We start from the raw sequence: 26,527 nt of genomic DNA, 5'->3' as shown, positions 1-26,527 counted from the left end.
TTGTATCAAAATGTTTCTCTAATCTGAAACTTTTCAATTACCGTTAATATCAGATAGTTATAATTTATTACATACAATATTGTGCTTCGGGTTAACGGACTACAAAGTTTTCTTGTGGCTACAACTGATAGACATATTTATAATATTGCCTAGATGGAGTTGCAGCTATCTGGTTTAAGTTTTCATACCCTTTTATCAGTGCATAGTAGGTATCATCTTGAATACATTCCATGCATCTTTTCTGCAAATGTAGCCCAATTAATATCCTTCTTATATTATTATCTCGCGTAGTAAGTAAATTTAAAACTTGTTATGTTTAGTATGATAACGATCTTTTAACGGAAGTTAAAATGATATACAAGCGATAATAATTTTAATACATCGTTACGTAAAGTAAAAGTAATGAATATTTAATTCAAGGTCACCGATGTTTTGTTAATGCCCAAATTCGGTGTTGAGAATGTTAACATTGAACCGCAGTCCGCAACTGAACCATGACGGTAACGGTCAAAATAGTGTGGGCTATTTAAACCCACCAGTAAACGCTAGTGGTCCTAAAACCAACCCTGATTTAAAACACACCGAGCGCCTATACTATGTTGACAAAATATTTATAAAGGATTTATTATATCTTAGTTTAGAATCTTCTTTGATGGTTTTTATGTGGAATATTGGTTTAACTCGAGTTTATCCTATTGACGAACGTAAAACCTCTCCAATAGCAGCATTTCGTTTTATCTCATTAACATTTTTGTTTAAAATATTAGACCACACATTGTTTTGTATTTAGTTCAAGTAGGAGACGAAAAGAGACTGCATCTTGCGACTTATGCCGTTGGATGAACATGCAGACAGGTCGCCCGATACGGTCACCTGCAATCGACAAAGGCCTTTAGACTGACGAACACTCGTACTTGCAGTGCTTGCGGTGCGCGAGTGCGGAACGGTCAAACGGCTTGATGTGAGATTCTAGCAAGTTTGACGCGGGCGTAATATGATCTCTATGATACCGTAACACGGACACCGTGTTTGGTACAAAATGTATAATTTATAAAATTATATAAAGCTGAAGAGTTTGTTTGTTTGTTTGTTTGTTTGAACGCGCTAATCTCAGGAACTACCGGTCCATAACCGAAAAATTCTTTTTACGTTGGATAGCCCTTTGTTCGTGGAGTGCTATAGGCTATATATCATCACGCTATACCCAATAGGAGCGGGGCAGTAATGGCTAATCTCAGGAACTACCGGTCCAAACTGAAAAATTCTTTTTGCTTTGGATAGCCCTTTGTTCGTGGAGTGCTATAGGCTATATATCATCACGCTATACCCAATAGGAGCGGAGCAGTAATGGCTAATCTCAGGAACTACCGATTCGAACTGAAAACATATTTTTGTGTTGAATAGTCCTTTGTTTGTGGAGTGCTCAAAGTTATATATCATCACGCTATGACCAATAGGAGCGGAGCAGTAATGGCTAATCTTAGGAACTACCGGTTTCAACCAAAAAATTCGTTTTGTGTTGGATAGCCCTTTATTTGTGGACCGCTATAAGCTATATATCATCACGCTATGACCAATAGGAGCGGAGCATTAATGGCTAATCTCAGGAACTACCGGTTTGAACTGAAAAAATCTTTTTGTGTTGGATAGCCCTTTGTTCCTGGAGTGCTATAGGCTATATATCATCACGCTATGACCAATAGGAGCGGAGCAGTAATGAAACATGTTGCAAAAACGGGGAAAATTATGAGTTTTGAGAGCTTCCGTTGCCTGCGCTGCGTAAACGGTTAAAGTTATGCAACAATGATGTATGACGGGATTGTTTCACTTAAAAAGTTCTAAATAATATAACAAAAGTCCCCCGCTGCATCTGTCTGTTACGTGTTAAACTCAAAAACTACCCAACGTATTAAGATGAAATTTGGTATGGAGACAGTTTGAGACCCTGGGAAGAACATAGACTCCCGGGAAACTACTATTTTTATAACGGAAAACTTTAGCTTGAAAAACTTTATAACGCGGGCGGAGCCGCGAGCAAAAGCTATAATTTATAAAATTAAATAATTAGTTAAATATATAATTAAATGGCCGATATCAATACACGATCCCAATCGCCACTTCAGTTCGTTGTAGAGAATATAATCAATATTAGTCATCTATAAGCGCTTCAAACATACTTATTCTGATAAGTCCATTTTCGTTAAATATTTGAAGGTAGCAATTGGATCGATTCGTTTTTTGATATCTGCCATCAGCTTAGTTCGAGGTTGATGTACACATTCCGCGAAAGCAAAGTGCACACGCGATGAGCCCGCTGCGAACACGCGAAGAGCACGTCCGATCAATCGCCCACTCGAAACATGATCACAAATTGCCAGGTTGACGGCGCATTAAGCATAGTCATATATACTGAGACTTGCACGCGGTAACACCTGCGCTAAAATTCTTCCCTGGAATAAGTTCCACAGTGGACTATTCTTGAATAATATGCTTATTTCGAGCTTTGTGCTAATATTAATAGACATTTTAGAGGTTTATGCCGTAAAAGATACATGAAATAAAAGAAAGGAAAGTCAGCAGTAATCAAAATTATATATTCGTATATAATAATACAATTAAATTGCACGAAAGCTTACATAATGAGCAGTATTTTTTTTTCTTTTTTTATGAGTGTTTTCTGAATTCAGGTATATTTTAGTTTGAATACGTTATACATCACAGTAATTAATAAGCCTAATCTAACTTCTGCACTTTATTTATGTAATGTACAATCATCATAATGATTATAGGAACTCTTTATCAAACACCCGATATCGAAGTTTTTTGAGATTGACACATATTTTTATTGTCATTTCCGGTAAGCTGATAAGAGCTCACAACGAAACGGGACTAGCCTTTATCTGCGCACATGTGATTAATCATCTTCATAATTCGTTAGCCTAACAAATATTTTATCGGAATGATTCGTTGGAAAACTTACTGTGGCTTTTGTTTCGTTTGGTTACTATGCATGCTGTGCTTACAGATTACAGTATATATATTATATACGTAGTTTGAAATATATATGTAGATTCAATAAACAAGTCAAATAATCAGAATCGGACCACGGCATTTTACGAAATATTCGCAACGGTCAACTAATTTGGAGCTTTAAATTGGGTAATATACTATATACTAATAAGGCAATAAAACGCAAAAATCATTAAAAAAAAACTAAGATGTCAATAAGTGATTTTATAAATCCGTTATGTCTAAAGTTACTTAGTAAATAAAATTACTTAAAATTATTATTATCTTTTTTTATCTGTCCGGTAATATATTTGCATATCGGAGATAAAACAGGTAGTGATTGGCGGGCTTTTTCAATAAACGGTCCCAAAATTAATCCTCGATCCTATCCCAAGGTGGAACCAATCAAAATAATTCATCTGCAAGCATGTCAAAAATTTTTTTCCTGATTGGAACTTTTTGCGATGAATCAAAAAAGAAATTAAGGTTGTTTACTTAAAATGTAGATGTAGATCGGATATCGGATATCCAGCGATTACTAACGACGAATAAGTCATATTGTCACGGGAACATAAGCCGGCAGCAGCCCTCGGCATCATAATCTACGCTTATTATACTACGTCGCAGATCAGCAGTATACGAGAGCGAATATTTAATAAAACGCACGATTTATTGCCTCATCGACCCAAACTTTGTTAAACATAGGCCACTGGTACATAACCGAGTGTTCAAACAACCCCATGCCAAAATCCTCTAGTGTCTCCACTTTTTCAACTCGTGGACTACATTCTTTATTTAAACTAATTGTAGTAAGTGCGTAATGTATGTAGTAAAACTCTACACTAACATAGTGACCTAATGTATTGTTCTACATTACTACAAGATTAACATATTGATCGCTTAGTAACGTACTCATTACTCTTACTAGCACAGTTACAGCTTAGTAAGTTGTTAGTTACCTGAACATTGACCGATATAAATTAACATCATATTTAAGTAATGAATTGAATCCTTTAAATGGTGTGGCATACTTTTTTTATTTTTGTGCAACTGCCTCTCACGATAATGAAAATTTGACATAGAGATTTCAAGATATTTTGACTAAAATTGGCCAAGCAAAGAACCTTACGTTATTTTCACCAATACACCTTGCACAAAAACCAATAAAACTGGTACTGCCTACACAATTTTATGTAACACTGAAGAGTTTAATAGTTTTTTATTTGTTTAAACACGCTATATTTGGAACTATTGTTCTGATATAATTTATTTCACTAAGGAGAGCCTACATTATTCCTGAACTAAAGTGGGCAGTGCCGCGAACAAAAGCTTGTATTAGTATATATTTGGCTGCGGATACGTGTTATGATTTCATATAAGTAAAGAGTATGTTTTGGCCACGTCGCAGAGCCGTCATAAAACCAGGGCCCTTATTCTGTATGATAGTGTAAACGCGTAACGCGGCCGTGTCATGTTATCTTCGAGAAATGTGCGTGGAATGGTATTCTGTAAGCCAAATTTCTATAGTCCTAAACATGATGCGTTGTGTTACGTGCTTGTTACACACTGTCAAAATAACGTGCGGGATAGAGAATAAGGTCCCAGATTACAATGCAAAAAATGTATGGATTAACATTGTTACAATAAGGCTTTTATAAAATTCCGATAAGTAAAACAATTACACGATATATTTCAAGAGGAAAATTATCCCCGCACACGCAGTATCCACTAAAGTATTTGATATGGAGTATTTCTTAATTTCAATTGCAACTTCTGATGCCAGGCTTTCTGTAAGTGATAAAACTTTAGCAATGAAAATTGGTCAGGCCTACCTTGACATATACTTTGAATTAAGGCGACCAACTCTCTGAAAATAGAAGGCATGAGGTATATTGTAGATGCATATCCCGTAGAATGTTAAATGTATTGTAATATTTATCTCTTGATAAAAAAAATATCAAAATAATTGCTGTGTAATGCAATGCATGGAAGCAAATAATAATATATTTGTGTTGGGGTTGTAAATCCTTATAAAGTATGATTTTTAGGCGCCCACCGTGGATCTTTACACTGGGGTAATTCTCAACAAGTCAACAATAATTTTGAGTCTAATAATTATTTAAAGTCAAATTTGTTGCTTAAACAAGTTTAAGTCTGAACCTACTGACCCGATTTTGAAAGTTTACTAATATGAAGTTACAGCACCGATCAGTGGAATTGACCAGTTTTTATCCCGCAAAATAGCAACTATTACGTCTTTCCTACTACTCGGAATATCGTTTTTTTAAATCAGCCATAAAAGTACATTTTAACTTGAATTAAAATCTTGTTTTTCTTGATATAAAATAAAGTAAACCTTTTGAAGTTTTTTTAGGGAAGAAATATTTATTGTTGATCCAGGCACTAAAGTTTAAAGGCGATTTTAAATTTTCTACGTTTGTGGCTGACTGTACATTTATTCTATGTTCCTAAAGCACACAACATATTATAACTTGGGGTAAGTAAATCGCAATTTTAATCGTAATTTTATTCGCGCGTATAACATTCATATTTTCGGCATTTCTTTATACGTGCACCGCAAAGTGTTCCCAACGCACATGATGGTAAGTAGAGTGTGGTCCAATAGAATGTCAACTGACGAGAAGTGATTACCGAGAGGTACTGTCGAGAGACAGTCGACACAATTATGCCGGTCTGTGGGGGGTTCTAACACCTTGCGTACGGTAGTCGCTATCCGTGCGGATTTATAATATATCCTACCACCAGTCATTGACGTCCATTCATTTTATTTAGAATCTAGAACAATGAACTCATATTTTTTTTACCTTTTTGAGATATTGAATGACCATTTTCTACATGTTTGGTTGCACTTGGCTTAAACTGCCACTGCACATCTAACTTCATTTATGCAAATAAAATACGAACTAAATATAACCGTAAAACTACTTAACACAATCACAACACTATCAACAACAGCATTCTTTACTATGTAAGTATAACACTGCACTTATTTTTATCACTGCATCAATATTAACACGAAGAAAGTTTTCACGAAAAACAAAAATTGGCGACAAAAAATTGCGTGTATATGGTAAGGCGCGCCCGCGCTTACTGATCACAAAATTTTTGTTATAGATAGAGGCACCGCGCACCACCGTCATCACAGCCTCATCAATTCACAGTGACTCAGCAAAAATTTGCATACGAATTTTAACACCCTTCTAAAAATATATTTCTCTATTAGCAAAGAATCAAGATACGTAAATACAAAATACCATCTTATAAATTAATAGGAATACCTTGAACGGTAAGATGTTATATTAAGAGGTTTTATGGAGGGCATCTGCACTTTACTAAGCAGAGTGGAAAAAATAGGCAAATATTGTAAATATATTTTACTGAAATAGATAAGTATATAGTGCTTGCTTAGCTACTTGTGCAACCTCTTATTTTATTTCACAACAGAATTACGTTTTTGGTATGATGTAGCAAACACTACCTTTTGATGATTGATTTACATTATTCCAAGTCAATTTTGTTCCAATTCCATCAAGCTCGTGCCCCCTAAGACCTAACTTATATTAAAGATTTATATTGGAAAGTACATATTAATATCAAATATATGAATTGATGCATGTATAAAACAATAGACAATTTCTTGTTTTTCTTCCTTCATTATCTCATATCAGATTATAATATTTATCGGCTGGTTGACAATGGTAACTTATCACATTACTCTTTTGTCATTCTATAAACAGTTGTGTAAACAGATCAAATCAAGTATGGGTATCTCTCAATTTTGAAAATTATGCCTATGACACTTTAAACTGACTGGTTATTAAGAATTATCCGAATTATGCTTAGTTATAATAAAGTTTTAATAAAACACAGTACTTCACTCTAAACAAAAAATGGGAACATTGAATACATAGTTATCATATTATGAACTTTGGAAGCCTCAAAATTGTCCTTTTCTGTGTATGTCACAACACTACACTTAATAAAAAGAAACCTGTGATTTATCAAATGGGGTAAAGGCATGAAAATGATTGTAATAATTCCTTTAAAATATTATGTCCATTAAAATACAAATCAAAAGTAATGAGGATAATTATAAATTTATTGCATAAAGTTTGTGACATTTCTTTTTGTCTCTTCTATGAGTATGTCACTCCAGGCAAAATTAAAAGAATGTCATACTGTCATAAGAATACGGATGATTATTTAAATGCAAACAAACGCCATACTTTGTCTTAGTTTTAAGTTCTTGCCAGGGCATTACATCTGCATGTTATATTACATGTAATAATTCTATCTTTATAAATATTCAGTTTTGTAATTTGTAGATCTAATGTGTTTTTTTGGCACAAAAAGCTATGTAAATTTGATCATGCATAGCTTTTTTAAAACTTATGTTTTTGGGATTGCAATGGATAAAGTCACATCCATGGTTCTGTGGATAAAATTCTATGTGATCTTCAATCCTTGCAAATGACATTTGTATATAAAATTGGTTTAGCTCTCAGTTTTTATAGTATAATATAATCATAGGCATCACTAGGGAGGTAGGGGTTAATAGTGTTACATTTTTTTCTCAGTTAAAGTAAAAAGAAATGCTGCAAGCTTCTTGAATATTTCTTTAAAAAAGCAAGACCAATACAATTAAAATCAATCATAAATTTTACTGGAAAGATAGTTTTTTTTTTTATTTTGTTAGTCAAAAATGAGAAATATCCATATACAAATATGTGAAAACAATTTCAAACATGTTCTAAGTAGTAAAAACTCACAAAAAAGGTTAGTTCAGATTAGTTCGAGTTTGAAGTATTTTATGTACAGTATACATAGATTATAATGGGGAGATAGGAGGTTGTGGGTCTACCTCAGTAAATTTTTCAACAGCTGAGTAATGTCATAAAACACTTTGATGTGTATCATGGCACTAGAAACAGAAAAATAAATATATAGTTTGATAAACCAAACAAAACCAGTAGAGCAATTCTTCTACTGTCAATAAATTATACTTCCAAAAAGATGTATATAATTTAAAAAAATAACCTAGCAGTGATTCCACATTAGTGTTTTTTTTAACAGCCAAATAATATATCAAGTAATCTTCAAAACATAATATGTATATACACAAATTATTAGTTTTGGGTGCGATAATGTTTACATGGACACTGTCACTTATTTCAATACACTATCAAGTTGACTAAGTACAAATATTTGAAATATTTCTTAGATACTTAAAACATATTCATAATAATTTAATAAAAATATTTGTAGAGTATAGATTAAATATTTTATTGGATTTAAGAAATATTGAGAAAAGTTCTAAAGTACATAAAATTATATTATGTAAAAGATACTAACGGTGCTATCGCAGAGCATTAACGGGTCATCTAGGAATTAATGAACCATTGTTTGAAAATATAAATAGTTTGCTAAGATGCTTATAATGGCTATAAGTACTATTTAATCAAAATATAAGGTGTTTAAAAGCTGTTTATATCAAATATAGTCAGCGTTGCAACATCGTGGTTTATTTGTTGTGGCTGTTCTCGTAATTTAAAGTTTTAAAAGTTTACATGTAAACATTATGATGCAAAATCTTGGCTACTTACCTCTTGAAGCCACTTACAGGATTAATATTCAATAAAATTTATAGAGAACTTCCGAACATTGCCGTCTTATAATTTTCTACAAAAAAAGAAAAGGAAAACATTGAAAATCTATCTATCAAACATATTACGATAAAGATTGATAACACTATACTGCTACTTTGGCTTAATTTGTATCACACTCACACTTAGATGACTTGTTGATGTTATTTTAAACCCTATTTATAAAATGGAATGTTACTTTATTTTAATATTTTATACATTTATACAATATAAATCTTAGAATCCCAATTTTAATGAAATGGATGACAGGGCACATGACAGTTGAGTTTGACATCTGTCAGCCAATGACAGACCGATTAATGATATATAGGTACAGTCTTTTATCATTGATACATACATAAACAAAACCGGAATTTATAATCTGAATTTAAAACTTTTCCGGAGGTAAAAGGAATTTCTTGTACCGAATTTATGCCTACATTTTTTTGTCAGAAAGTGACTGGGGACTTAAAAGTTATTTTTTTAATTTGGTCTGACACTAATTACTTATACAAATGTTTTGTCATTGAAAACGCCATTTTAAGCAACTTGTTAATTGTTTTTATTTAAAAAAATATATAAATTGTCATTATGCACGTATCTGAAACACAATTATTTTTAATCGATGTTTTTGAAATCGATACTGCCCCATCAAGAGCATAAAAAAGTAAGTAATCTGTGACAAAAGTTACATATAATTACTGGTGACAACCTTGTCAATTTCAAATCTGAGATTCCAAATGCATGATTCATGACTGAGTAATACCTCTCTTTCTGAAACCTTATTAAAGTCACAAAATAAAATAGTTGTATGGAAGAACAAAGAGAATATAATACTTTAATATAACACTACATTAAATGGAAAGCTAGGCCACCGTGAAAAGGCAAAATTTACCAACAACAACAAAATTATTTTAAAAGTAAATTTGTTAAATATATGAATAAATATTACGAAATAAAACCATGAACTGAATCAACGTTGGGTTCTGTAAAATATGATTTAAAACGTTCGTTTACATTTATAAAAATTAATTCCGATGTGAATCCACTATGATATCCAACATATATTTTCTTTCCGGTATTTTTTTATATGATTTGAAACCTTTCATCACACACGCCATGCTCAACACAAAACTTTAGAGTTGGGACCAAGCTAATATTTTAGTCAATATATTTTAAATTAAGTATTTGAACCAAAGAGAAAAAAATAAATAGTATTATGGATTTGATCCAAATAAACGTTTGCCGTCCACAATACATCAGGTGATGCGATCGAAAAATGTCATATAAGGATCGCACCTTTTTTATTTATATGCATAATATTAACTAATGTATTCAAATTCAAATTTTACCTGATGATTCTTTTGATATAAAACGTAGTATATTACTTAATCTATGGAAATAAATAAAATTCAAGTAGTATTCATTGTACTCTACCCAACTCTACCCTCTACAGTTCATATTATAAAGCTTTGTTTATACCTTACTCCAAAATTATAAATTGTCTTATCAAAATACGACTATTATTAAGTATAACATTATTCATACATAAATTGGACATTGTGGTTTTTTGTAATTGTTTTTCACAGGTTTTTTATTCAGTAATCAATAGTTCCAATTGATTTATTATATTTTATTTTTCGAATTGAGTTATAATCCGTCATAATAATGTACGGTCATAATATTAAAGTTTATATATAAAATTATTATGTACTACCCCTACAACTAAATATAAAATAGGTAATCTAGAAAAGTCTCCACGCCACGTTGAAGTCGATTTTACTTCAATCAACTCTCAAATACACTTGACACTAGTGGAGTAGTAGCCCTAGTCAGATTAAAAAAAAATCTTCGACAATGGCAGACGCAAAGCAAGGTATGGTTTTCACAATTTTACGTATTTTGTATTGAAATTCATATGCAAAACAACAATTTCTATTTATTTACCATGATTTTATGAAGTTATTCAAATTTAGCGTACCATTTAAATACAAGTTGCTATTTGGTAGCAATAATGCATAATGCTCTTACTGCATCATCAACGTATTTTTTTATTATTTCCATTCGTGAGTGTGTCTTTAGATCAAGATGATAGGTTTCTCGATTATATATGTAAATCTAAAATCAAAATCACACAGCTTTGAGTATTTTATAAATGATAATAATTGATTTCGCAGCATTCACCATAGCTTGTTTAATCTCTTTATCTGTGTTGCAGAAACAACATTGCTTGATTATTTACATTTGAACATTTAACAAACTTTGTGTATAACTAGGGTAAAAAATATATTGTCAAAACAATATAAATTCACTTGCACTGGTGTATAGATGTTAGATACTTGTTTGACAGATTCATTTATATGCTTCACAGAAGTGATAAACATTATTATGTATATTGTGGTTTGTAGGTATGTAAACCTCTTTCCATTTAGTGATTGTGGTTTTGTATGTTTAATAATTGAATAATTAACTGAATCTAAACTTTGTGTTACTACATGCTATCATGATATTTTTGTTGTAAGATAACTGTGGCTTTAATATTCTTAGGTGTTATTAGTGATGTAAATTGTATTATTAACTATGGATAACTTTATATCTCGACTTTCTGCTAGGTAAAATAAACTCCATAAAATAATTTAGGAAACCAATCAGCAATATCAGGCCTGTTTTTATTTTGGCTCTCTAAAATTGTTTTTTTTTATTAACATAATTTTAGTTAGTAGATGGTAGATCTATGACTGTGAAGTATGTAGTATAATACTTTTAATTTGTTATGTTACTGATAAGAATTGGAAATCAACATTTGTTGTGGAGTGTTTTAAATGTAGGTGTTATCTGGGAAAGGAAATAAACAAAAACTGAGAAAACATAAGTACTACATTCTGATACTTATGAAAAAGTTACAGCAAGCACTTTAATGTTATTCAAAATATAATATTGAGTGTTATGGAATATCATGTTATTCTTGATATGAAGATTAGTGAATAAGTAACTAAACAACTTGCTGAATATGTATAGAAATAAATGAAAAAAAAAAACTTTATACCTAACAGTGCTTAGATTTGTTACCCAATATAAAAGTTTTTTTTTTAAACATATGGGTCATAGCCCAAAATACAATAAGATATTTTTGCACTTAGTATAAAACTTTCACAAAATATTATTTTAATAATGCCATTTTAGTTTTATCTACATTTAGGGAGACGCAAATTGTGATTTATGTAAATGTCACATCCTTCTAAACTGTGCTTTGATAAGCAGAATTTATTTATTAACTTTTAGCATTCATATACTTGTTAATGAATCCATAGGATTTTTATATTATAGAAGTAAAATTTATAAATGCATTGCTTGCCTGATGGCCAGCAACACGGTTTCCAAATAACAAAATCAAAACAACCAGAACTTCACATGACAATGCCGAAAGACATTTCACTGCATTCATCTACATGCAACATTAGACAATGTATAAACAACTTATGTATTTGTACTCGGTGTTCTAGCTATTTCAAAAAGCATTATATTTCTATTCAATTTCATTCATTACCTGATGTGGTCTGTTTCTGATCTATATGGTCTATCTCAAAGATGGTATGATACCCTTTTTTTTTCATGGTTTTGTATTGATGTATTAGATTAAATTCACTACTAGTTTTTTTTAAATAAATAGAGGAATTGTAATTTAATACTACATTTTATAGGATATTGGGTGTTTTGCTCAATATTGGAGCAGGCTGACTTGAAGTCTGGAATTTATTCCCAATGTGGTTATAGATTCACCCCCATCACATAATTATACTGAACACACTAGGTGAAGAATGGGTGACCCCATTGCACCTGATGGTAAGTGAAGTGGGTTTAATAGAATGTCGACTTACAAGAGGTGGATACCTGGCAGGCAATACACACTTTTGGAACGCGACACACTTAGCTGGGCCACTATGGTGGATTTTAACACCTAGTATAAAATATATGTTACCACCATCCACTTAATGCTTTGTATTCACAACTTTATTTGTCATTAGGAAAGACACCAGTGGAAGATTTCTGCAATGGTTCATCTCAATCACGCGTGGTGCTGGCGAAACCGCGTCTCGGTGGATTCGGCTCCTCGTGCTTTGGATCAAGCTCTAGCAAAACTAATAATCCATTTGGTAATGCATAATACTTCAACATTGATAAAATCATATACTTCTTGTTTTATGAATCAATAAATTACTTGTTATAATAAAGTAATTTAATGTTTGGTCATTATATTGATGTATATTAGGTCATTTTTAGTTAGGTATGCAATATGTACTCATTGGATGCTTATGGGCTTAATGAAATAATGTTATTTTTGTATCAGCTGATAATAAACATATGATTGCTATTTAAAATTTTAGTACAGCAATGTCACATAAATGTTCAGTTGTTTTCCGTTTACAATTTTAATATATAGTAAGATAAAACATATTAAGTCAGGAAATGATCCATGATATTATAGCATTCAGCAGTTTTGCCCTTTGTTCTAACATCTAAACATCTTTGGTAATGTGATTTACCAATGAGATCAAAATATTAATAAAATAAGAATATATTTTACTTCTAGCTTCTATCTTGCGTCCACCGCAGCTGATACCTCTCAGCAACAATCCATTCCTTAAAGTAACGGATACTGAAGAGTCATCCGTGGATAAAGATACTGACAAATCTGAAGATAGACTTAAAGATGCCAAGGATGAAGTTAAAGTACCAAAGTTTGTTCCATTGGGGTCGTCAAACGTAACGCCTAGAACCAGCAACCAAGTACCGATACCCCCACAGCCAACAGCAAGTGCTTCATCCAGTGGCTTCGTATTTGGCCAGAGTTTGAGTGAACGTGTGGTCATAAAGGAGAATGTTAATAATGGCGAACCTTCGACAGTTAACCACACTTCCTCAAATGGAACCTCAGAATTGTTGTTCACTAGTGCCGCTGCATCTGTGAAGGAGAATGGTCAGGTAATCATTTTAAGTATTTCATGCTAGATCTCAATTAAAAATCTTCAATTTTTAAAGATTTTTAATTACATAATACCTGAACGGCCCCTACACTCCACTTGGAACTTTTCATATTTAGTGACAAATAATGTTTTTAAAAGTAAATAAAGTAATTGGTGCGATTTTTCTTGGTAGCAATTGGGGGAAGAGATTTATTTACCAATGTCTGTAAGCATAAATAAATACTGCTATGGTCCTATTTCCACAGCAGTGTTTGAGCATTATTAGTTACGGCCTGACGTCAATTGTAACCAAAGTGACAACAGTGTATTATCTCGAATCGTGAGTCGTGATATGCTTTGTTTGAATTTAAGCCTTCCTCTGAACAAACGGTCTCGAGCATTCGTTTCATTCTTATACAGTACACGAGTTACGAGAAGAAATACGCCAAAATTTATAAATAGTTTCTTTAACGAACAAGTTTAGGTCTTTTTGAAAATTATAAATTACGAATATGTTCCTTGTTAAATTATCCATCTTATAGTGTTGGTTGCAAATTCAAATGTGTACTTTAGGATGTACACAGAATCAACAATTTTAGTGGAATTTCCATTAGGAAAATAATAAAACAATATGTACCATTAAAAAACTTGAGACTATTAAATTATGAGATAACATATTGTAGAAATATATATTTTTTTTTATGTGTATTGTGAATTTTGAATACATAGCTTATCAAAATTCGGTTAGCGTGCCGTCGTGCTGGGGTGCGCGCCTTAATGTACTGCAAATGTGTAGAATATAATTTCTACATTGTGGTCAGTGTGGTTGACCTGTAACTTGATATAATTTAAATATACCCTTTTATTTTTATGTTCATCTTTGACAATATAATAATTGCATACAAATTGTATATACATTTAATTTGTAATATATAATAATTATATTTTTGGTGTACACAGGAGGCTTGGGCTTATTTCCATCTTAATGACTTCATATGGGTCGATTGTTAAACTTAACATCTCATCAAATTATTGTCATGAATTCAATCATGAACATTTATTCAGAATGTTTCCTTTAAAATTTTAAATTAATTTAAGATAGTTATCTTTCTAGTGTTAGAAGTCTCGGCAGTCTTTCACTCTGACTATACAGGGCATTGTAAAAGAGGATGTATAGGTATAATAAAACAATATGTTAAAGATATTCGACATTAGACTTTGTTTTGATGTGTAAAAATATATTTAAATATATGTCATGGATTTCTTTGTCGGACAGGGCATGAGCAGTACAAACACCGTAAGTGCCAGTCAGGGACTGGCCGCGGCCGCGGCCGAGTACGAGAGGTCGCATGCACGGCCTCCGCCGCCTACCAGCAACTGCACTATTACAGGAGAAGAAGGGGAAATTAACGTATTACAGGTTTGTATAACTCCTGAGACCCTTATTTTGGTACCTTGCAGTGATGGCAATTAATGCTATTTTGAATTCATTTCATTAGCATGCGAATTTTCATGTCTTAGCGTGCTAAATAGCCATGCTAATTGCTAATATGACGCATGAATTAAAATTGTGTATATTTTAATTTGAAAATTATATTTTGCAAATCTAATATTTTTTTATGGCTGATATAAAAATAGAAGAATAATATTGATAACTGTTTCATTCTGTGTATGGTCAAGCCCAATTTCGTTCGACTCCTTTAAGGCATTTTTTTTCGTTTAACGCCAGTTTCCCTTTTATACATTTTATTAAAATTATATCATAATAATTTGTATATCATAGAATATAGAATGTGTATTATACCTAACAGAATGTGCAAGTTCTTCATAAAATTATTTTTAATTGTTTATACAGGCATAATAGATATTATTGTGTGCAATATTATCCAACCTAATATTTGGTAATTTTCCAAATATATAAACAATTCAATGAGTCACTCGCGACGCATGTCTCGCCCCGATTTTTCTCGCTCACTCCTTCATTCAAAACAGGCCGCATTAGCATTTAGCACGGAATTTATCATTATACCTGTGGGCGTTAAAGAGAGCGAGCGTGCTTGCGCTGCTATTGTGAAGCGCGCTAACGCACGAATTAATTGGCACTTCACGAAATTTGGCAACTGTATTTAATTTGTGAAATGCTAAATGTGATTTAGCTTGCTAACAATTAATGCTAATGCTAATTTATCCAACAATTAGTACCTTGTTATTATCTTATATCTTAACACAATGAATTCTTTTATAGTATTTATTTAATTTAAATAATGGGTTGGGTTTACATAGCAACTGTATTATGTTTGATCTTTATCTAGATTTTTCTGTGGAGTTGTCCTAGTTTATATATAATTAGATTTATTTCAAACCTATGTATTAATTTTATCGTCGGTTTTCGTTCATGTCATGGCACCAGATTTGCAGATAGCGACTAGTGAAAGTGACTAAAAACGTATATAATTGATTATGGTGATTTGTTTTGTATTTGTACAGATATCGTGCCGGCTGTTTGCATGGGAGGCGGGCAGCTGGCGCGAGCGCGGGCGCGGCGTGCTGCGGCTGAACGACGCGGCGAGCGGCGACGCGTCGCGCGTGGTGGCGCGCGTGTCGGGCTCGCTGCGGGTGGTGCTCAACACCAACCTGTGGCCCGACATGGTGGTGGAGCAGGCCGGGCCCAAGTCGCTGCGAATCACCGCCGCGGATGCACAGCAACAGATCAAATTGTTCCTTATTATGGTCGGTACAAAATTACTTTTACATATTAACGATTTAAATTAAAGTTTAGCGAGAGAGTAATCATTGGCACAGCTTATTTATGTAAAAACATTGATTAAGAATTTCTATAGGCATGGAAAAATATTTTGCCTTCCATAAAGTTACAGAATAATAATTTATACATCATTTTTGCATTTCAGGGTACACCAGGGGATATAACTCAGTTAAGTAAAGCTCTTACGAATCGTGTACTGGCAAGCAAAAAGAAGGCATCAAATACATGCACTCAAATTACATCTCAGAAACCGTCGAACAGGCTCGAGGCGGAGGCGTCGGGTGTCGATGATGAGAGTTTGGACAAATGCGATGACGGTATTACTGAAGATGACGATGTTGACAGGCCGGAGAGTGTCGTCGACGAGGACTCGCAAGAAAACGATCCTGATGTCAATGAAAGGCTAGAGGCTGAGTCTGAACAAAACGAGACTGATGAGATCCAGGCTGACATAGACAGTTTAAATGATGAAAGAGAGACTAAAGCATTGAAGAGGAAAGAGCCCGTTGATGACGAGACCTCGCCGAAGCGACAGTGCCCAGATATACTGACAGAGTGATAGTATACAATTTTTTTAAAAGCAGTGCAAGAACTTGTGATCTACATGTGGATGTGTGCAGCACCCACAGAAGGCTCTGGATTTATTGAACCCTTATGTAAATTCGACTAAATAGATTGTGTAGAAATAAATATTTATGAATAACTATTATAGCATTATGCAACATTGTTGATTATTATTACTAATGGAGAGTCCATTTTAATAATTATAGCAACCGCACTGGCATTTGAATTTTATTTTTAGTACAAATTAACGCGGCTGCGGTGTAACGGCTTAAAAAAATTAATATCACATTCCAAGGTTGCAAGTGAATGCAAACGATTAGCACGTTTAGCCAGAGCTGAATACCAAATAAATTAACAATGTGGTTTATTTTCTTATAGGACTATAACAATAAATAATTTTACAATAAATCTAAGTATCTATAATTTCTACAAGCTCCTTCTCATTTAGTCTTCAAGCAATAATATTATTAATAAACATAGGTTAATTACTATATGGTGTTTGAAATTACGCTATTTATAACCTGACATTACTAACGTAAACCACATTTTTACCCGACGGCTGTTTTTAATAAACTATTCTAATCGAAACTTTCTGATCTATGGCATAAATCGACCAATCAGAATAAATTTTCTAACGACAGATTGTCAAATACTGTTAAAGTAACAACCATAAGAGTTGCCACGACACAAATATCATAATTTTTCAAAAGTTCATTAACTAATGTCGAACGACGTGGCCTTCAGAAATGAGATTACAATATCGTTTGTACGGAATACATAATATTTCCATGATATCGCCTTATTACATTAGCGGCGACGGGCAGCCTATTCCAATTCACAACCTATTTACATGAAAGATTTTGGGTTCTATTTCATAGCTGGTCTACACGTTGTGTAAGTTTTTTAAGAACGATTTGCTCTGGGATGGAGTCGTATTCCAGTTTCATGTCAAGGAGGAGAAGAGTAGAATAGACTTGTGGTACCTACTCTGCCATATAAGGTGAGTCGGGGGAAGTGCGCCATAAAATTTTCATAGCTGGATTCAATGCAAAATAATTTCTTTTTGTGCTGACTTAAGAATATAATTTTATTAATTTAAGAATATTTGGTATTTTGTGATAACAACCTATAGCCATTCAAGGAAATTGGACCATAAATTAATAATATTTTGCTCAAAGTAAAAAAAAATGGTAGTAGGCGCACTTGCCTCCGGAAATGGGGTAAGTGCGCCTGTGTAAAAAAAAACGCCAATATGAAACATTATAAAGAGAACACTCATTTTAGTCCATAGAGAAATAAGTTTTACTCGCAATGCTCTTGGATAATTTTTAATCACTCAATATTATAACAAACTATGGCTGTCAAATGAAATTCGGGGTAAGTGCGCCATATATATGTAAATCAGGGCTTCAAAACATTTTAGATTTTTTTGCTATATAAGATTTTTGCTATATTAGAGTTTTGTGTGCGGATATGTTGGAATAAAAAATGGTAGCCCTAATATAAAATCCATTTTATTTCTAAAAACTAAAATAACATACAAAAATGTAGAAATTAACAATTTCGAATGCGTTATAACTCAATTACTTAGAATTTGGCCTTATGACATTTGATATGTTTTAGCTGCATTATATCCAGATAACGTGCCTGATCGAACAGTTGGAACCTATTCACGTAAAGTTGCTCTAGACCAAGGTATATCAGTTTTTCTTTTGTAAAAACGTAGTACAAAAAATTCTGCTGTTAAGTATAACATTTTTATAATAATAATTCATATTCGTAAAACTTATTCTCAAAAAAGGTTGGTTATATATGGATCAGGGGCAAGTGCGCCATACGACTATTAACTGTGGCGCACTTGCCCTACTCGACAATTTTAAGTACATTTTTTCGCATTGCTAAAAATCCTTTATTTTAGTATATATAAATAAACTTCAGACAGGAAGTTAAAATAAAAGGTTTAAACTATGTATTCACCTTACTGGTTTACAGAAATATGTTAAATATCTTGAAATATTTGATGTTATCTTACACGGGGTCATCTCTGTTTACAGGTCTAAATGACACTTAAAATAAAATGGCGAATAAATCGTATTAAAATGAACATAGCCATTTATGTTTTTAGTGGAACTGTATTTCAGTTAGTAGCATCGATATAAGATTGCGGTAATTGTATAACATCAATAGTTTTCGATTTATTTAGGGTAGGTGCACTTACCCCGTCGGCGCACTTGCCCCGACTGACCTTATATATGAGATTTTTACTGCCTAGTAACTATTAGTACTACTTGTAGTCTATCTTGTCGCAACTCTACATAGAGTGAGTTTAGCTACTACGCAGCCTTCGGCCGTCGAGTAAGATAAAGGCAGTTCAGATTTTATATATCAAGGCCGCAGTTTTTTTACTGAAATAATAAAAAAAATATTTAGTAGAGGTATGTACAAAGTCGCACGATACCTAGTAATTTGTTTTATTATTTTTTTTTTAAATATAAATGCGCACAGAGGTTTTGCCCCCAACAAAATGGCCGGCGGTCCGTATTTTCAGAAACTAAGTATGTATTTGAAATTGATAAGTAGTACATGTAGAAAAAAAAAAATACATATTTCTGCAAAATCTGTTATCTTTGTTTAAAATGTTTGTTACGTGTATATTGAATACAATAATAAACAATAGTTTATTTTATAATAACTATTCCATTAAAATTACTGATCTCGTGCATCTTCTGAGGTACACATAATCTTTAATTGTGTTGATTATACTATTAGTCAAGCAATTTAATAAGTATTGTTTTGGTAGTTAAAATTTTTCCAAAAAAACCTTTAATTGATTTTTTAAATATCCCTACATAAATATTTGAATATTCCCGCCCATATATCGTGCGCCACGCCCTTTATGGAACGATTTACTCGAGCCCATTTGGTCGGGGAGGAGACTTAAGGTTACGTTTCCATCAGAGATATGCGAAGATGCGTAGTGGGAGAAATGTTTGTTAAGAACTAATAGAATCGCTTCATCTTCCTTGCCTCGCTCAGCGTAGGTCCTAGTAGAAACGGCTCAGCGAATCGAGGTTTTACAAGAGAAGGATACAAAACAAGAGAAGGATGTGTTGCAAGGGATGTGTGCTAGAAACAATAGCAATCACTAGATGGTATTTGTTAGAGCTACATGTATTGTGTACAAAAAACATTAAAACACAGAGTTTCACAGCGTCGCTACACATGCTCCCATAGCTGTGCGGCCTAGCACATCTACAATGTACACCGTTCCACAGGCTCGCTACGCATCCTAGCATCGCCCAGTTACCTTAAACATTTCTGGTGGACCGCAGCCTAAGATTGTGTGGAGATCATTAATTATGATAAAAATTAATCACTACTTAGACGCCCCTTTCATGTTAGTATTTTTCTTAATTACCTTTAATTTTTGCCCACTGGTATTCGTACCTTCGTGTTGCTTTAATTAACATCTCACATGTCATTATCATCGGTAAATTAATGTGGTGCGAGGTGGTAGTTAGATACTTATTGAATTTAGAAAATAAAACTGGATCGTTTAGTTGATTATACCCTACACAATAAATAAGGTTAAGATTTAATTATGAGCCAGGTGTTGGATTAGAGCTTAAACTTAGTATCTGTTTGTTAGTCAATATGGAACGTACTTCCTTGACTTTACAATTAATGGAGCCCCATTTTACCGCGCTTGCTAAAGCTGGGTATTATGAAAAGGTTTTCACTAATTTTGGCAATAGTAGAGTCATTCTGCACAACTTGTATCGGGTTATTGTTTGGATCTTAATTATTACTTATAATTTGCAGCACTTGATTCGTGTTATTCAGGTAATCATTTTATAACAATTCATGGATATTATCTATCCATATTTGACCTTAGGCAGTCTTACAAAAAACCTTAAACGCAACGCAAAATATACTTATTTAACCTCTTATTTCACTTTTTTTAAGATTGTCATGCAGGCCTAGTTGTTCAGCAAAAATAATTATATAATTGCTGGTTTCTGAAATTACTTCATCAATAGGTATCATTCAATATTACGTGATGGGTAACCCTACTATGCCACTTTCAAAATGTTGCTAAAGATATATTAAAATGTATACCGATACCCATATTTATATTTTTCTGGACAGGTTCGTAAAAGCATTGATATGATAGTGGACATATTGTTCATATTGCTTACCACGCTCAATGCGCTCGGTAAACAAGTCGCTTTCAATACGAGATCACATCGCATCAAACGCATACTACATGTTATAAACGGTACGTATCGGGTAGCGACATAACGAATATTTGATCTTCAATATTTCAATGGCTATCAAAGTAGTTTTTTGATTAAAACGCCCATTTTTGCAAATCAGTTTAATAACAATGATTTTGTAAATTATTTGCACATTTCATTTCCAAAAACAATCGCATGCGAATATACGCGAATTTGAATATTCGTTACACCAGTATTCACTAGTATCTGATCTTAGAAGAATTTCCATAATAACACTTCTTATAATGCGTTGTCGATGAGTCCGATTCGACTCTACATACAGTTTAGGTCTAGAATTTCTAGCCACCTAAACTAAGAAGTTTAGAGACATTCGTTTGAGATGTCTGTCAACAATCATTACAGTTGCTGAGTTCCTTTGGAGTAGTGAATATCTCTAAATGACTACTACTACGAACTACGAGTACTAAGTACTCATTGTTACACCGTTAACGCTGACCCCCAGTTCTTAAAAACCCAGTAGGTACTATGATCATAAATATTTACCGAATGTAGAGTTTACACTCATTTCTAATAATTTTGCAGGGAGACATTTCTCACCAAGAACTAGTTATCATACAAAAGTAATACAAGCAAACGCGTTGGTAATGTCGCGTCTATTAACGCTCTATCACATAGCTATTTTCTTATGTGGAGCCCTTTGGACTATATTTCCTATTATAAACAGAGCCTCGGGCGCAACTGTCGAATTTACCGCCTATTTCCCTTTTGATACAGCGACATCGCCACGGTAAGCAATTTTATTTGTTTACTTAGCTATATAAGTAACATTGACAATAATTATGTATTTTACTAGAGCTCGGTACGTACCTGTATACAGCATACTGTATACAGGTACGTACCGATACATATACAAAATTACCTTTAATTTTGTATTTAAATACGATCTAAATAATAAGTAGAAGTAAAATTAGAACAAAAAAATATTGTTTTTAATCAATGTCACATTTTATAGGTTTGAATTAGCTCTCGCTTATATGTCTATATTAATAACATTGCAAGCGTATGGAAATGTAACTATGGATTGCACGATTATCGCCTTCTATGCCCAAGCTAAAACTCAAATACGAATACTTCGGCATGATTTGGAAATGCTGGTTAAATCGAAAGAAAACACTCGTAATGAACTGAAATTAAATGGCAGAAACAGACGAATCACATATAAGGATGAATCTGGAGAAAAAGCTAAATTGCAACAAGGTTTAGCACACTGCGTCGAGCATTACCGCCAAATAGCATGGTAAAAGTTTAGAATCTCGCTCCATAAGTCATTTTTAAATCATGACATACATAAGGCTTAGGTACGAAGTAAAATTTACTTCCATTATCATTTCACAGTTAATTTGTATTCATATAAAAGAGGATTTGTTTAATAATGCCTAATTCTTCTTAACTACAGGATTAGTAAAGAGGTAGAGTCAACATTCGGAGAAGCAATGACGGTACAATTTGTTATAATGGCTTGGGTCATTTGTATGACTGTGTATAAGATCATTGGAGTAAGTAAATGCATGTTTTGAAAGTTCTCATATTTTTCTCATAGACGTAGTATTATTATTAAAAAATCATTTTCTTTCAGTTGGAAATTTTGTCAGCTGAGTTTGTGTCGATGGCAATGTACTTGGGATGTATGCTAGCACAACTATTTATTTATTGTTATTTTGGAACACAGCTTAAAGTGGAGGTAATATTTTGTTATGGGCGGCGGATCGGTATAAATTAAACCGAACCAACACCTATATATAACACTAGCTTTTGCCCGCGGCTCCGCCCGCGTTATAAAGTTTTTCAGGCTAAAGTTTTCCGTTATAAAAGTAGTAGTTTCCCGGGAGCCTATGTTCTTCCCAGGGTCTAACACTGTCTCCATACCAAATTTCATCTTAATACGTTGGGTAGTTTTTAAGTTTAACACGTTCAGGCAGGTAGATACAGCGGGGGGCTTTGTTTTATAATATATTTTTTAGAACTTTTTAAGAGGAACAATCCCGTCATACATCATTGTTGCATAACTTTAACCGTTTACGCAGCGCACGCAACGGAAGCTCTCAAAACTAATAATTTTCCCAGTTTTTGCAACATGTTTCATTATTGCTCCGCTCCTATTGGTCATAGCGTGATGATATATAGCCTATAGCACTCGAGGAACAAAGGGCTATCCAACACAAAAAAGATTTTTTCAGTTCAAACCGGTAGTTCCTGAGATTAGCCATTACTGCTCCGCTCCTATTGGTCATAGCGTGATGATATATAGCTTATAGCGGTCCACAAATAAAGGGCTATCCAACACAAAACGAATTTTTCAGTTGAAACTGGTAGTTCCTGAGATTAGCCATTACTGCTCCGCTCCTATTGGTCATAGCGTGATGATATATAGCCTATAGCACTTCACGAACAAAGGGCTATCCAACGCAAAAAGATTTTTTCAGTTTGGACCGGTAGTTCCTGAGATTAGCCATTACTGCTCCGCTCCTATTGGGTATAGCGTGATGATATATAGCCTATAGCACTCCACGAACAAAGGGCTATCCAACGCAAAAAGATTTTTTCAGTTTGGACCGGTATTTCCTGAGATTAACCATTACTGCTCCGCTCCTATTGGGTATAGCGTGATGATATATAGCCTATAGCACTCCACGAACAAAGGGCTATCCAACGCAAAAAGAATTTTTCGGTTTGGACCGGTAGTTCCTGAGATTAGCGCGTTCAAACAAACAAACAAACAAACAAACTCTTCAGCTTTATATAATAGTATAGATTAACCATTGGCTATTCATTCTTGTTTCACTTATCATGTAGTAATTAAGGTAGTTACCTACGTTCATGTAACATAATAGAGTTAAGAGGCTCTACAGAATAAATCTATACTATTATATAAAGCTGAAGAGTTTGTTTGTTTGTTTGTTTGTTTGTTTGTTTGTTTGTTTGTTTGTTTGTTTGTTTGAACGCGCTAATCTCAGGAACTACCGGTCCAAACTGAAAAATTCTTTTGCGTTGGATAGCCCTTTGTTCGTGGAGTGCTATAGGCTATATATCATCACGCTATACCCAATAGGAGCGGGGCAGTAATGGCTAATCTCAGGAACTACCGGTCCAAACTAAAAAATTCTTTTTGCGTTGGATAGCCCTTTATTCGTGGAGTGCTATAGGCTATATATCATCACGCTATACCCAATAGGAGCGGAGCAGTAATGGCTAATCTCAGGAACTACCGGTTTGAACTGAAAAAATCTTTTTGTGTTGGATAGCCCTTTGTTCCTGGAGTGCTATAGGCTATATATCATCATGCTATGACCAATAGGAGCGGAGCAGTAATGAAACATGTTGCAAAAACGGGGAAAATTATGAGTTTTGAGAGCTTCCGTTGCCTGCGCTGCGTAAACGGTTAAAGTTATGCAACAATGATGTATGACGGGATTGTTTCACTTAAAAAGTTCTAAATAATATAACAAAAGTCCCCCGCTGTATCTGTCTGCCTTAACGTGTTAAACTCAAAAACTACCTAACGTATTAAGATGAAATTTGGTATGGAGACAGTTTGAGACCCTGGGAAGAACATAGGCTCCCGGGAAACTGCTATTTTTATAACGGAAAACTTTAGCCTGAAAAACTTTATAACGCGGGCGGAGCCGCGAGCAAAAGCTAGTTATTTATAAGAAGTTAAATATTTGATTATGGTAACATTTCTAGCCTCAAATTAATGATATTTAAACCTATTTTGTAATACAAATCTCTGGTGTAATATACCTACATTTAGGTTGAATTTAAATGTGTTTCTGATGTAACGATTAGCTCGTATATTATATATTGGGTACGATGAGGATAACCAGTAAAATCTTTTTGAATCCTGTATCTTTTCTTTTATATCGATCTTTTTGAGATAGGTATTTATCTCCCTGCGTGGATTCGTAATTTGAAATTTTGTTTGTATATTATGCAGAGTGAGTTGGTGAATCAATCGGTATACCGCAGCGACTGGTTGGCAGTAAGTCCTCGGTTCCGTCGACAGCTGTTAATTATGATGTGCTACTGCTCGCAGCCGATAACGCCTCGCGCCGTCTACGTCATCCCCATGTCTTTGGACACCTACATAACGGTTGGTATTTTATTATCTGTTTATATCTGCACTTCAGTCGGTCTGTATTACTATCGGAGACTATCACTTGTCTTAAATTGTATTTTATACATCACTGCTGAGAAAGTAGGTACCGGCTATGTAATACGGGATAAGTCCACCACACTTATGTACTTATACATGGTGTAAAATTTACCACATCACATGTATATACAGGAAGACAGGTTAATGTAAATATTTAGACATCATCAAGGGACACAATGTTTTAGGATATGAAACAAAGAGAATTCGAGTAGCCATATTGTTGTTCTGCGTGTAGTGGGTAATTGTGGTATGATGTGCTACTTTTTGAAATCGAGCTGTGATATGAAGAATGTAATAATTATTGAGAGACTGTCCATTCAAATTAAACTGGTCAATATAAAAATATTTTTCTAATGTACAACAATATAATAAAAAATAACTAACAAAGGAGATAGACGCCTACGGTAGAGTACAGTTGCCCTATGTGCTTTTTTGTGTAAGGAACGGCATCTGCCGTTACAAATAAAACAACATATTTTGATCTCATTATATGATGTAGTTCTATTGCAAATTTATGTTATAATTATTTTCTTTTGATTAACCACTTTTTCCTTCTTCAGAATAAATTTCTCAGTACCTCTTTTAACTTTAAGTAATTGAGCTTAAATCTATTTCTATATTTTTCCTACCCTTAATGTGAGGCGGTCTTCAAAACTGTCAAAGTATTTAATTGGTATTCCCTGTCGTAAGTATCCTCTATCAATACTTTAAGCTAGGGCGAGAAGGCCCTTGTTTTAAAAGAAAAACGATGGACCTTGTAATGAAAGTAGAAATATAGACGTATACTTCCGATGTATACTTCATTCTCGTTTTGAAACAAAAAATATGAGCTTAATAAAATCTTAGCGCTTTATAATTTGCATTAGACATTTACGAAAAATGCCTCTGAGGACAAATCTCATCCTTTCCGCTGCCTAACACGTACAGATTGGGCGCGTAGTATCCTAAATCACGTTAGAATGGTCGTATATGTCTAAATATGTTAGGTAATAACCGGGCATTTATCCTGCTGCGTCTGTATTATGATTCCTATAAAAACAGTTTTCATTGTTCTCTAAGATCTCTAGTGGCACCTAAGCATGTGAGTCTAAATATTTAATATGTTTTGAGCT

At 33.5% G+C, this 26,527-nt stretch overlaps 3 protein-coding genes across 4 annotated transcripts in view; 2 read left to right on the top strand and 1 right to left on the bottom strand.

The window, feature by feature from the left end:
- Positions 1–8,973, bottom strand: part of LOC115447508 (kelch-like ECH-associated protein 1) — a 42,069-nt gene extending 33,096 nt beyond the window's left edge. The window contains exons 1-2 of one of the 2 annotated variants that reach the window (XM_030174607.2): positions 8,817–8,973; positions 8,634–8,709 (exon numbers count right to left, since the gene is read on the bottom strand). Coding sequence is in view for 1 of the 2 variants with exons in the window: in XM_030174606.2 (XP_030030466.1) it covers positions 5,835–5,913 (79 nt within the window). In the remaining variant the exon portion in view is untranslated. Of the gene's footprint in view, positions 1–5,834; positions 6,141–8,633; positions 8,710–8,816 lie in introns of those variants that run through there. The other variant, XM_030174606.2, reaches the window with a different exon arrangement.
- Positions 8,974–10,292: 1,319 nt separating this feature from the next.
- LOC115447525 (ran-binding protein 3) lies at positions 10,293–17,377 on the top strand. Its single transcript, XM_030174633.2, has 6 exons — positions 10,293–10,548; positions 12,698–12,826; positions 13,264–13,655; positions 14,913–15,056; positions 16,124–16,366; positions 16,546–17,377. Exons 1-6 carry the CDS (start codon positions 10,530–10,532, stop codon positions 16,957–16,959), a joined length of 1,341 nt encoding a protein of 446 aa, XP_030030493.1. The 5' UTR covers positions 10,293–10,529; the 3' UTR covers positions 16,960–17,377.
- Positions 17,378–20,566: 3,189 nt separating this feature from the next.
- On the top strand, positions 20,567–25,779 carry LOC115447526 (odorant receptor 46a). Its single transcript, XM_030174634.2, has 7 exons — positions 20,567–20,807; positions 21,114–21,243; positions 21,785–21,989; positions 22,215–22,499; positions 22,659–22,758; positions 22,839–22,943; positions 25,197–25,779. The coding sequence occupies exons 1-7, from the start codon at positions 20,619–20,621 to the stop codon at positions 25,518–25,520; spliced, it is 1,338 nt and encodes a 445-aa protein (XP_030030494.1). The 5' UTR covers positions 20,567–20,618; the 3' UTR covers positions 25,521–25,779.
- Positions 25,780–26,527: the final 748 nt, after the last annotated feature.

The sequence above is a fragment of the Manduca sexta genome, chromosome 26 (assembly GCF_014839805.1).
Source record: "Manduca sexta isolate Smith_Timp_Sample1 chromosome 26, JHU_Msex_v1.0, whole genome shotgun sequence".
Taxonomy (NCBI): domain Eukaryota; kingdom Metazoa; phylum Arthropoda; class Insecta; order Lepidoptera; family Sphingidae; genus Manduca; species Manduca sexta.
Note: the sequence above shows the minus strand (reverse complement) of the source record. Positions and strands in the feature narration are given on the sequence as shown.

What these genes read in the sequence shown, in the direction of transcription:
- LOC115447525 (XM_030174633.2), top strand. An exon ending in CTGTGAAGGAGAATGGTCAG is followed by an intron (nt 13,656 to 14,912) that starts GTAATCATTTTA and finishes TTTGTCGGACAG; the next exon opens with GGCATGAGCAGTACAAACAC. An exon ending in GGGAAATTAACGTATTACAG is followed by an intron (nt 15,057 to 16,123) that starts GTTTGTATAACT and finishes GTATTTGTACAG; the next exon opens with ATATCGTGCCGGCTGTTTGC.
- LOC115447526 (XM_030174634.2), top strand. Translation starts at nt 20,619, where the DNA reads ATGGAACGTACTTCCTTGACTTTACAATTAATGGAGCCCCATTTTACC. An exon ending in ACTTGATTCGTGTTATTCAG is followed by an intron (nt 20,808 to 21,113) that starts GTAATCATTTTA and finishes TTTTCTGGACAG; the next exon opens with GTTCGTAAAAGCATTGATAT. An exon ending in CATTACCGCCAAATAGCATG is followed by an intron (nt 22,500 to 22,658) that starts GTAAAAGTTTAG and finishes TCTTAACTACAG; the next exon opens with GATTAGTAAAGAGGTAGAGT.